The following is a 12,564-nucleotide window of genomic DNA, read 5'->3' as shown; positions in this document are numbered from 1 at the left end:
CATCAATATTTCTGGCTTATTTAATATCCACACCAGTGTTTTTCTATTTTCTATTGTGAAAATGAACTCCATTAAAGCCGCCTTCGCTCAATGATTTTTGCCATTGATTGCTTTGCAAGTTTCAGCAGCACGATTTGAAAGAAGAGTGAGCCAGACAATGACTCATGTACCAGCTCTCCCCAGAGCATGACAAAGGCCACACGTGAGCATGAAAGCCAGTTATATAGCATAGACAAAATGGTTTCGTGTTTTTCTATGGTAGGTCAAGCAACAGAGACCAATATAAAGCCATTTTTTAGATGCGTTGTCTTTGGTGGACAGTGTTATTGTCATTACTGAAAATCAAAAAGAAAAACAAATGATAAAACATTTATTAATGAAAAAAATTAATTGTCAAATAGACCAGCAAAAAAGTAATTAACTGGCAACATTAAACTTGAAAATGCTAAATAAATAAATACATTTTTATGATATTGGCTAGTGCACTGACCTTGGCATTCATAAATTATACAACTTAACATAAAAAATAAATCAACTAATGCCATTAATTAAAAATAAAAGTAAAGGAAAAAGATTATCTAAAGGAAAAAATAACAATACATGGATTTGTAACTATTTTACATATCAATTCATATGATGCGAATCTTACAAAAATGTAAGATTATTCGAAAAGCACCACTGGCGCAAAAGCAAACCATACTCGAACATTCTAATGAGATCGTACAAATTTATGTGAATTGAGCCACCCCGTAAAATAGTTACGAATTCACGTGACATTGTGTAGGTACAACCCATAATGCTTTTCATGGACAATGGTAGATTATCCCTTTCTTGGAATAAACACATCTAAAGAAAAGAAAGCAAATCAAAAATCAAAATTGAAAATCAAATCTATATCTGTATCTGAAGAAGACGACAATGCCCAAGGCTGTGCTCCAATCAGAGCTACAATCACTGGGCAGCGTGTCATGGCTGAATTACCGAAGCGCAAAAACATGCTTAATCTTTTATCACAGACCAAGTGACACAGCCGAGAGAATGTCTGTTCTCACAGTTGAAGGAAAAGCCTGACTGATTCCTAACATAAAGACAAAAGATAAAACCTTTATTCTATCAAAGCTATCCATGACCTCTAACTTTTGGGGCAGAGATGGAATCCAGCAGAACGTGTCTACAATATTCCCTGTGTTGAACTCATTTGAATTTTTCACTCTTTGAAACACTGCCCACCTTTTCTCTTCACACAATATCTCAGATTACTCACATAATACTTCCAAGTACTTCTGTGCCTGGAAGTCCTTGACCGCTGGATGGTCCACAATGCAAACCACAGGAACTCCATCATCTTCTCTTGTGACAGTTAACTTTAGAAAGCTAGTCACAGTGTACATACTGTCATAAGTGACATCCACGTTAGACCTCCCTGTGAAAGAAAAAAATGAAAACATGAAATTCAAATTCAATGGCTTTCATTTTCACAAGCATGTCCTTGGCCTTTTAAAAAGAAATTACAAGATGGATGCCGGACAATACCTAACATCCTTTCGGTCCTACAAAAAATACATCCTCTTTCACATATGCGGTTCAGTTGCTGACTGTAACTTAACAATGACAAGCGTACAATAAACGGGCTCCCGCAGAAGCACTTGATATGTACAGTTACCACACGGTAGGAGCCATGCGGCTGAAACAGCCCCGTCCTGTCAGGGCTTGTTATGCACCTGTCACTCACAGGCAACTGTGTGGGCTGTGATGCTGTGTTTGTGCTTTATGAAGTGAGATATAATAGCTGTAGTGGACGCTTCTGACCCACAGCCCTCCTTCAACAGCATCAAGTGGGCATGAAGAACACAAAAGACTTAGAGTCATTGTGTGGCTCCAGACAATAGCCTCGCGGCACCGCACAGACCTCCATCACTCAATTACTGCTCTGGCCTTGCAGAGAGACACAGGAGTGGGTGGAAAGAGAAAGAGATGAGGGAAAAAGCAAGAGAGAGAAGGGGGCCACAATGTCGTGTTTGTGTTTTTCTAAAGACGAAAAAATCCACTTGACCATTAAAAAATAAATTACTGAAAAAGTTTGAGAGATGGACAAAAAAAAAGAAAGTGACTTTGATGGAGGGTACGAAACGTACAGTCTATACAGTGCGGTTGTGTCATGTGACAGGAAATTTGAAATGTCCGATTTTTTTTCATCCACTGAAGCACAAAAGATGCTCTTAGGAACATTTTAAAGGTAAAAGTAAAGCTAAAATGACGTAATAATAATGATAACTAACAATATTTTAGTATTGTTATTATTATTATTAGCAGAAAAAGGACAAATACATTTTTTTACTAGCGGACTCATCTTTCCCGTGCATTATTAATCTTATCAATGATCGAAAATGCTAATCTCACAGCAAATGACAAAAATGTCCAGAGACATATCTGGACTACTCTTTTATTTCCAATAAAACTGACAATTCCTCATCTTGTGCATTCAGACTTCCAGCATTCCGCATTATCAGAAAAGAAAGGATACTCAAACAATCATATCTTGAAAGAGAAGACACAGAGCTCATTGACAGCCCAGAACCACCTCTATATTCTGTGACAATGCCACAGTCACTGCTGATAAAGAGATAATCACAGGTCAATCACTGTCATTCAGACATTTCTTCATTTCAATAACATCTCTCTTTTTGAAATGCAAAGAAGCTCTGATTAGTTCCGATCTGCGGCGATACAGCGGCTGAATATCTAAAGAGACCCCGTCCCTATTGAATTTCTTCACCCGTTTCTTCACTTTTTTGCTCCTTCTAATTTTGCTACTGTCTCTTTGCACAATTTAATACCTTCCGAAGTCACTTTTTTAAAGAGGGCATCCTGGAGATCGGGGGTATTTAGCAAACTTGCCTAAAAGCCATTAAAAATTCAGATATAAACTATTGTATTTTTGCCGGTCTAATTGAAAAGAGCTTATATTTTTAATGAGCAGGCTGCTGTCATTTGACAGGAGGAAATGAACCACTCATTGTTTTTGATGTTCATTCAGCTGGTCTTACGAGACAGGTGTGCGTCAACAATGAAGCAGGATATAAAACAGAAGTACTACAATACGGAGATAAGAGCCAGACGATTGTGTGCGTGAGAGGCGTATTGAGGCACTACATGGTGGGGGCGGTTGAGTTTACATTCCAGGGCTGTATGGGTGTAACCTTTAAATGATATTTAAAAAAGCCTGATTATCCTAGAGGTAATTAGGCTGAATGATGAGGACATTTAATTAAAAATAAATCCGAAAAGGTGCAAGGGCCAAAAGCAATTTCCAGCCAGTGAGTGCCAGCGCTACGGCGCTCGTGTCAGGAGAGGGGCCCTTTTCTTAGCTTCTCACTTTTTTCAACCCTTCGAGCGTTCCACTATAGCAGAATATTCATGTCCTACTGTCCGTCTCACTGAGGCGAACTCGTTCATCTTTAACGTTGCATTTGTCTAACTGTCCGATAATATATTGATGTTACATAAAAATAAAACACCCACAGACAAATGAACTGCCGTTGTTTAATGGCTGCCGAACATAAGCAATGGGGTGAAAAACTCACCGCTGAATGATCTGACCACTAATTACCAAATAAAAATGTCTGTTCCATTTAACTGTCTGATTGTGGGTAGATGTTATTAGGGAAGCTTATCCTGTAATTTGTACATAATACAGAAATGGCTTGTGTCTAGACAGCTGTAGCCTTGAATACGACCTTCAGAAAATATGGTATGTTCACAGAGACTATGGTATGAGAAGTAAAATCCTACACCACATACATGGACATAGTTGACTGAATTTATGTTTCTTATGTCTTAAGAAATGCAGAGCTGTAATTAAGGCAAAAGCTAAAAGTTTGATAGATTTTTTTTGTTCTGTAGTTTCTTGACTTGTTTGTTCTTTCGGCACATACATCATAAGACCTTTGACTGACTTATTATTATCATCGTAATTATTAATAATAATAATAATGGTAACAATATTTTTATAACATGTGAAGAATGAGAAAATGTGTCTAAACATTGACTTTTACTGTTATACTGTTAATAAGAAAAATAACACAAACAATAATAAATAATATATGCAATAATGTGTTGCTGCCATCAGAAGTTTTATGTTTTACCATTTAAAACATCCAGGGAAAGAACACCAAACCGAAAAAACGAGGGGTTTTGTATGTACGTAATGTTAGTGGCGTGACCCACCCTTTAGCTCTTTGTCTCCCTTCATCCATCTGATGGTGGCGGCGGGTTTGCTGCCTATGGAGGTGCAGGTGATCTCTGTCTCGTTTCCTTCACTGACGAGGTCCTCGCGGGTCTCTATGATTGGGTTTCCTGGTGGGACTGAGAGAGAACAGACAGATTTTACAGGGTGGTCCGTAAATCAAGCACCACTAAAGCTTGACGGTGGAGTCACATTCAGCCGTACCACACTGACAACAAACAGACGGTAACACAACATCAATATAGCTGGCATAGATGCGGCCCTCGGTCAGGTTCAGCTGTAAAAAACCACAGTGAAAGGTCTGGCTATGCAAAACTATACACTGTAATTATAGTCTGATTAGAGAGGCATGAGTACATTACCACGACTTTTAAGTGGATAACTACACATTGTGACACAGAGGGATAAATGCATACTTCTATAATATTATCGTGCCTCCACAACAATTAGCCAGTCCTTCAATGCCACTAGCATCACCACACAGAAATGTAAAAAGAAATGCAACCCGTCTACCAATGTTTGGACAATCAGACAGTCCTATCCCAAACTTACAGTACTTGAGCCAGGGCTGTGCGTTAACTTTTATTGCACATAGCACTGGTGATTAACAGCTTTAACATTTTGTAGCACAGGCCAAACTGTAGCACAGGTATAAAACGTCTGTTGTCATCTTTGAAAAAAGGGGCAGTTTATCACACGAATAGGTAGGTAACTGTCAAATGACATTAATGTCAAATATATATGGATAAATTGGGCCATATCATTTTTTGTTTACCTAAATTGCTTTTCATTTCAGTTCTGTACTATACAAAAGTCACATATTTGTCTAGATAAAAATACTGTAGTATACAATACTATTGTATTTATTATTAGTATACTGCAGTAAAAGTCCTAGATACTGTACAATTTTGGAATCTTACCATAGTATACTACAGTTTTACAACAGATTATAAATTTACAACAAGTGTCCTACAATTATCTATAGCATGTGTTCAGGTTAACAGGACCTTTATTTTGATGGATTGTTGCGAAGACATTTGTGGTTTCAGTGTGGTTGACTGGCGCATTCCTCAAACTGTGAAATTCTTGTGAAATAAACTCTTCGACAAACTCTAGAGATGAAGTTTATGTATTCATCTCCTTTAATACAGTGAGCTGCAGACAAGTGTCACACATGTGCAGCTCATTCACTCACACACGCAGAACAGCCATATGACACACAGTATGTAAATAGCAGGATTACGTGTCCGCATCTACAGTAGTTATATAGACTTAACGCAGCCGGCAATATATATATATATATATACATACAGTATATGTCACAGAGTGGAATACTGGAGAAGGCATTAAAACAGATTGCGTATCATTGTGACCGCTGACTGCACTGTGTGGTTTGTGTACCCTTTTAAATACTTTTTATGAAGAATAACTATAAAGCTAGCCAAAAAATACTGCATATTTAACCGGTTTATGAGGTAACAGGCTGGCGTGACAAAATTTCCCATCATTCTCTGTGGCAGAATGAGCATGGTAAAATACATTAAGCATTAATTACAGAGCTAATGCATCGTTGGCTCCTCATTTTTTTGTACTAGGTCTTAAAAAAGCTCCCTGTTTTTGTAGGGTAGTAAAAACAGCAATATGAAATGGGGTGACACGGTCGATTTCATTTATATACAATTTCCATTTCAAACTCATCTGTATTTGTTTACTTGCAAGTGGAAACGTCCCACGAGGATCTTAAGAAACATAAGAGAAAGAATCATCGGTTCACAATAAAGCCAACACATCTAGATGACTACTACGTGACTCTTCACAGACTTTTTTAGGAATAAAAAATAAACACAGAATATCTTCCTTGAAATGCTACGCAACACTTCACAATGGCACTGCATGTCATAGATGAGTGCACTTAATAGGTAATGCTTTCATTCGATGTTGTACCAATGCAAGCATGATTCTGACTTCACTATCCCATCTATTGTCCAGTAGGCTTGCGACATCTAAAGCAAGGGTCGCAAACCCCGAAAAGGTTGCAAACCTCTAAGAATCTGGCAGAAATATCATGCGGTTTTTGGACAATGTAATATAACTGTAAAGGCGAGTTTCTTGTTCTCCCCGAGCAGCAGGGCTCTATTCAAGCATTCTGCTTTAGCTCGGGTGTCTGAAGCTGTGGCGCTGACGCCCAGCCACTCGAAGGCATTCAGCAAAATCTCTGTCAACCAACTGAAACTCTGCTCTCAAAACCGAATAATCACTTTTAAGTGCTGGTGATTTCGCTGTTATGTGAAGATGCGGAACGCGGAAAAACATGTATACACACTAGCACACGCACAAACAATAATTCAGCTGAATGGCTCCGCCATGCTACGCAGAAGTCCTCACAGATAGTAGCAGGTGAAGTGTTTGTTGAGATTTTAGAGGGCTTTAAGCATCCCCCAAAAACATCAGTGTGTGTGTGTGTGTGTGTGTGTGTGTGTGCGAGCTCCATTCTGAAATATGAATGACTCTACGCTCAGAATCTGGCTTGGCTATGTCTCAAACCTTCAGTTAGGTGAAGATGAATGGCTATATCTTGAATCAACACTGCTGTAGAATCTCATAAAGCTGCTCCACTCTGGTGATTGATCATAAAGGGATTTCTCAAGAAACAAAGAAGCCCTGTGTGTGTGTGTGAGTGTTTGCTTGTGCACCTTATGGGACATTTGTCGGTCAAAGAAAGAGGTCTGGGTTTGTGTAATCTCATGCAGCTCAGGGGTGTCTACCACGTGTGGTTTGTACATGTGTGTGTGTGGTTGTTTCATACTTAGCACAGTGATGTCGGCGTAGGCCTCCTGTGGGGGGTCCGAATACAGCTGGCACACGTATCTTCCCTCATCTGACAGGGACACGTTGGACAGCGCCACACGCAGCTCATTCTCTGAGAAGTTGACCAGTTGGAATCGAGCATCTTTCAGAGCTGCAAAGTCAACAGAGAGAAAGAGCAGAAGATTCATATTGTGAAGTTGTAGTTTATTACAAACAGCATTAGAAACATGCAAGAGAAAATTAGCTGGATTTATTTCCATCTGAAGGGTGGATTGCTTTGCACTGAGGCAAGTAAAGGAGCTATATGCTGCTTTGAAGACACTGTTTTGTAAGCGGCACCAGGGGAGCGTGGGAAACGTTTAGACTATATTTTCAGATAAGTTGAAAGGTGCTCCTTGGGAATAATTGAATTGATTTAGATTGCTTCGCACTTTGAAACGCAGACGACTATTTCTGGCATCGCTTGACCCGAGCGCGGTATCTCTGGGGTTTGAAACAGGGATACTAGTCTTGGGACCTGGTGCGTTAAACCTGAGTGACATATCTTAATAACTATGAGAGTGTATGAGGGGGTTGCTTCAACTGTAGGAGTTTTTAGCTCTGAAAGAAAACATCCTCAAAACACACTTTTAATATTCTACATTAAATTTATTTGAGGCGTTATTGTAAGAATCACAAGTGAAACATGAACATCATGTGATTTTGTTTGATAAAAACAGTAGAAATAAATTTAATAAAAAAACAGATTTCATCACCAAGGCTAATTTCATAGATAGCATTTAACATATCCTATTTATTGTATGTATAAAGATCATTTAAAATGTTTATGCCTTTGGCAAACTTTTACAAAACAAGCTGCTTAACTGGAAATCACCCACATATCAGTTTTCATTTCAAGAATGACATTCTTTTAAGTCTACAAAAACCTGTATTGATGTCAAACTGAAGCTGAAAGACAGTCGATATTAGTGTTAAAATATCAAAATGGTAGTTATGTGGAGAAAAATATCATTATAAATACAATTTTATAAATTCAATTGCATACATAATTTTATTATTTAATTTTATTTGTTTTTCTGAACACTATATGATTGATGTTGAATCTTCTTCCCAATAAAAAAAATACATTTTAAAGTAAATGCATCAGTCTGGTGTGGTTTGGATATCTTGTATACAATTTTGTGCAGAACTAGTTAAAGAGTCATTGTTTGCATACAAATGAACATAGAGCACAAAAGAAATAGCAAATAAAAATGAAGCTAAATGGTTACCCTTTGTTAAACTATAATACAGATTTATTATCCATTACGAAATTCCTTCCATTATGAAACGAAAATATATAAAGCAATATATTACATCATACATTAATTAAAGTGCCTCTAATATTTGAAAAGTGTCAATTCTTTATGTATATTAACTAATATACCACTATTTATTTCCAAATCTATATTAAATTATTGAATTTATTATTGATGGTTTATTTAGAGGAAAATATATTTTCTTTAAGAGTATTGTCAGTCGTTGCACCCTGAAATTAAACTGTAACATAAAAGTTATTCACTTTAAACGATTCTACCTGTATGCCAATTGCCAAGAGGTGTGTTTGACTGCGTAGACTAAACCAACGTATCGCAAGAGCCATTTGAAAGCATCTGGAGCAGTAGTTTGTGACATACTGGGATCGGTCTGGGCCACTTTTAAGTCAAAAACAGAGTTTATGGGTCCAGTTCTCTCACCCCTGTTCGGTCGCAGGGTCTAAACGAAAGTCTGTGACATACTTTGCCTAAACGATGGAGCATACAAGCATAGAACGAGTCTGAAAGTCTTGTTTCGGGGACGTAGGTGTTTCCGCGCGCAGACGCTGATGACTTCATTAGCAAGCGCTGTTGCTTCTGTCGACAGATTGATAAATGTTAAGCTCCTGTATGTGATCAAAACGGTGAAAGTCTCCAAAAGAGGACATGGGTGCAGCTCATAACTGATACGGTTTCTTCCTATAGAATCGTGCAACTGATAAGTAGATGTCTAACTCATCATTTGGAGGTTGCGTGCAAAAAAAACTGTTCGAAAATCTGAGGGGGCATGGGCATGACGCCTCTGCCTGTGACATTCAAGAAACATTTGTGCTTGAATCAAATCTTCCTCAAAGTGAAAGACAGATCTGAAAGTCTTGCTCCAGCGCAACAGCGAAAACCTCAAGCCGATCCTAAATTCTGTCTGGAGACAGGTTCTCTCTCCTAATTACATGGAGGAATGGAATCCTTCGGCCTAGAATAATGAGAGAAGTCCATTAGGGCTCGCTCTGTCGTGTAGGAAGCTGAGAGAGGAAAGTGAATGGAACCGAGGGAGAGAGAGATGGCGAAATAGAGATGAAAGGCTACCGGCACCCAGCCACCCCCATCTGCCCTCCACTCCCGGATAAATTCCAGCCCGTTCGACAGAGCATTTATGACACAGAGAGCACTCGCAGACGCGTTTGTTCTCGCCCGCCACGGCCGAGTTCAAAGGAGCGCCAAAAAAATGTGAATAAATAAAGAAAGAAATAAAAGGGAAAATAAATAAAGAAATAATCGTGCATCATTAGAGATTTTTGAGCCGATGGGATCATGAAAGCGGCCTCTGATGGCACGGGGTGTTGATTGTTCTTGGTTCCAGCTGGTTAGCCATGCTCTTTAGCTTTTATTCATAAAGAGAAAGAAGGGCTGGTTGAGCAGGGGGGGGGGGGCATGGTGGAGAAAAAAGGTGAGAACATATTGGTCTACGAGGACTGCAGATTTTCTCGGCGCATTGCAAAACGAAATAGATCTTCACCGTTCTTGATCGCTAACAGCCTTCTTATGCATCCATTTCACCCACATGCCCAACTGTACCATCCGCAGCACGGGAGACATGAAGATCCCTCTCTCTATACACGTCTCAGTCCATTTCTCACACACGTCGCCGCGCACGCATGCGGAGACCGCGCAGGAAGACCCTGCTGCCAAGGCAACGCATTTCTCACCTTTGATCATGATGTCAAGGTGCCGTACACAGAGAAACGAAAATACAAATAAATAAAACATCACGCACATGTTGCTTTCACATCTATATTCAGCGGAGCGGAAGGGCGTGCGTGAGAGTTTATTCAGGTAATGTCAGAGCTCGTGTGTAATAAAGCCACAAGACACTGAAGGAACATTGAAGAAAAAGACTTTGCTTTTTGTGCACGGACCAGAAGCCGTTGTGGTGGTCTTTGTTTTGAAACACCAAGCCCCGCGTCTTTCATGTAGCCGGTGCGTAATGTGCGACTAATTAGAGCGGCCAGCTTGAAAGCGGGAGTCTGGCTGTCAGGAGGAGGGCAGGCAGAAGCTAATGATTTAATTCAATTTATTGATTGGAGAAATGTGAGGATTAAAATAAAGTGATAAGGAGCAGGGAGCCAAACGGGTTTATAATCTATTGTGACTGTGCGTCAGGTGGAGAGACAGCAATAATTATAGCATTATGAAAACATGAATAAGTGTTGTGTCAGCTCTAATGGGGAAAAGAGAGGGCAGGAAACTCACGAGCCCAGCGCGGAAGATAAGAACGGCTTTGGTGCTAAAGACTATAGGAGTGTGTATAAACGATGCATTTTAAAACTGACTGGTCAACTCAATGGTCTTCTTTAAGTTCTGTATAATTAGACTGGCCCTGGGTTCATAATATATTGTATATTTATTTATTTTTGCTGGCTGTAGCCTACAAGTTTTAACAGATGGTTGTGGGAAAAGCAGAGTTGAAATAAATGCAGTCGTGTTATTAGGGTATTAAAGATGAACTCATCTTATGATTTAATACAATATATGAAGAGTTTGACTCCAAAATAAGATAACTTGGTTTAAAAAAATCTAAGTTCATGTTTTTTGTTATGTTAAGTTTTTTTTTATTGTGTTAGTTAGCAATGTTTTTGGAGGCATTATGGCTTAAATCAACACAAACCAACTGCAGTTTGATTGATATTAATTGTCATCTCATTTTGGAACCAAACTCTTTGATACACTTTCAGTTCAATACAATACACAACACTGGGTTTATGATATTATGAACAAAATAAGAAAAGTAAAACTGAAGTTCAGATATCCAGTGTCAGCTAAATGTATTAAATAAATGTACTCGAGCTGTCACTGGTGTAGTACCCTTTTAAAAAAGTGCATGTTTGCATATTAGTACCTCCAATGTACATATTGGTAACAAATGTACATTATTTATATTTTAAAAGCTACCACCCCAGTGGCAGCTTGAGTACATTTTTGACAATTTTCTGATAGTGTATTTATTTCCATAACATTGAGAATTTGTATCCACTTTTTTTTGTTGACACCACATGTTATAAAATCTGCAAAATTCAAGGTTTAAATAAACCTTTCTTTATGTAAAGCTATAAAAACGGAATCAGTCTGTCACAAAAAAAACGAATATAAATGATAAATTAAGAAAACAAAACCTAAAGCAATAATGCACAAAAACAGAACTTGCTCTAACCACTGAGCTACAGGAAAGCCATTCAAGCTAAATTCTATTAATAATCGGCTATCAGTATCGGTAAAGAAAAGTAGCCATAGTTTTTAGTGTCACAAGATGTGGTAATAAAAGCCGGATGTGAATAACCTGCACTTCTAATTCATCCACAACTAGAAATGTGTACTAGCAAAGTAAATAGGGTCAATTTCGATTCCCCATAAACTTTAAATGAGAAAAGTGTGAAATTGCATAAACAGACAGTTGCCTTCAGGACATCTAGTTATGCTTTACATAATTTACTTGTCCTTTTTTTCTGAAACACAGATCAACAAAACCATGCCATCCTGATGAAGAACAAAAAGAAGCACTTTGTGACCCACACGTCTGACTGTGTTTGTGCCCTTTGTTGCAGCCGTGGTATTTTGGGACACAGTGCCGGACATAGTCAAAGCAAGAGTCTGCGGTGCCGCGGGAGATTGTGCCACCCCTGTGAGGGGGAATGTTTCTGTCGGCCAGCTACATCCAGCGCGCTGTGGGTGCAGAGGAGAAAGAAGCTCGGCGTGATTTCTGGTGCCTTCAGAGGGCACGCTGCCCAGTAAACCAGCCTCCCTGCCTGACAAAACCTTTAAAGGCTTATCGCCCAAAAAAAGCATGCACAAATGCTTTAGCACAATGTTTATTTTCTTTCGTTAACTGGGGATTTAACAAGGCTTTAACCTGTATTATGTTCTCACAGTCCATTCAGGGAAAGGTCGACTGGGATGTGTGAAGCTAGTCAGTGTTTGATTTTTATGGATGAGGACAGGTATATGCTATGGACCTCATATTGTGTATACTAAAAAATAATCTGAAAGGCTCAATAAATAGGGAAGGAAAATATTAGATGAAGCAAGGACATATTGAGTACCACAAACATTTTCATGTAGAGGTCAAAGGTCAAAGAGACACATACCGTTTAAGGTGAGCAATGCTGTGAAGACCTAATATGAGTCGTGCCCTAGCTTTGCTACTACATAAATTAAATAAAT

The 12,564-nt window shown here is 38.8% G+C and overlaps 1 protein-coding gene across 3 annotated transcripts in view; it reads right to left on the bottom strand.

Moving 5' to 3' along the window:
* Window positions 1–12,564, bottom strand: part of cadm1a (cell adhesion molecule 1a) — a gene marked incomplete at its 5' end in the record, with an annotated part of 236,827 nt that overhangs the window by 43,295 nt on the left and 180,968 nt on the right. For all 3 annotated transcript variants that reach the window (XM_079485866.1, XM_079485865.1, XM_079485867.1), the window contains 3 exons: window positions 1,265–1,423; window positions 4,228–4,365; window positions 7,053–7,205. In XM_079485866.1, coding sequence (XP_079341992.1) covers window positions 1,265–1,423; window positions 4,228–4,365; window positions 7,053–7,205 — 450 coding nt within the window. The remainder of the gene's footprint in view (window positions 1–1,264; window positions 1,424–4,227; window positions 4,366–7,052; window positions 7,206–12,564) is intronic.

This window comes from Barbatula barbatula (genome assembly GCF_947034865.1).
Source record: "Barbatula barbatula genome assembly, chromosome: 22".
NCBI lineage: Eukaryota > Metazoa > Chordata > Actinopteri > Cypriniformes > Nemacheilidae > Barbatula > Barbatula barbatula.
This window is presented reverse-complemented; position numbering and strand designations above follow the sequence as displayed.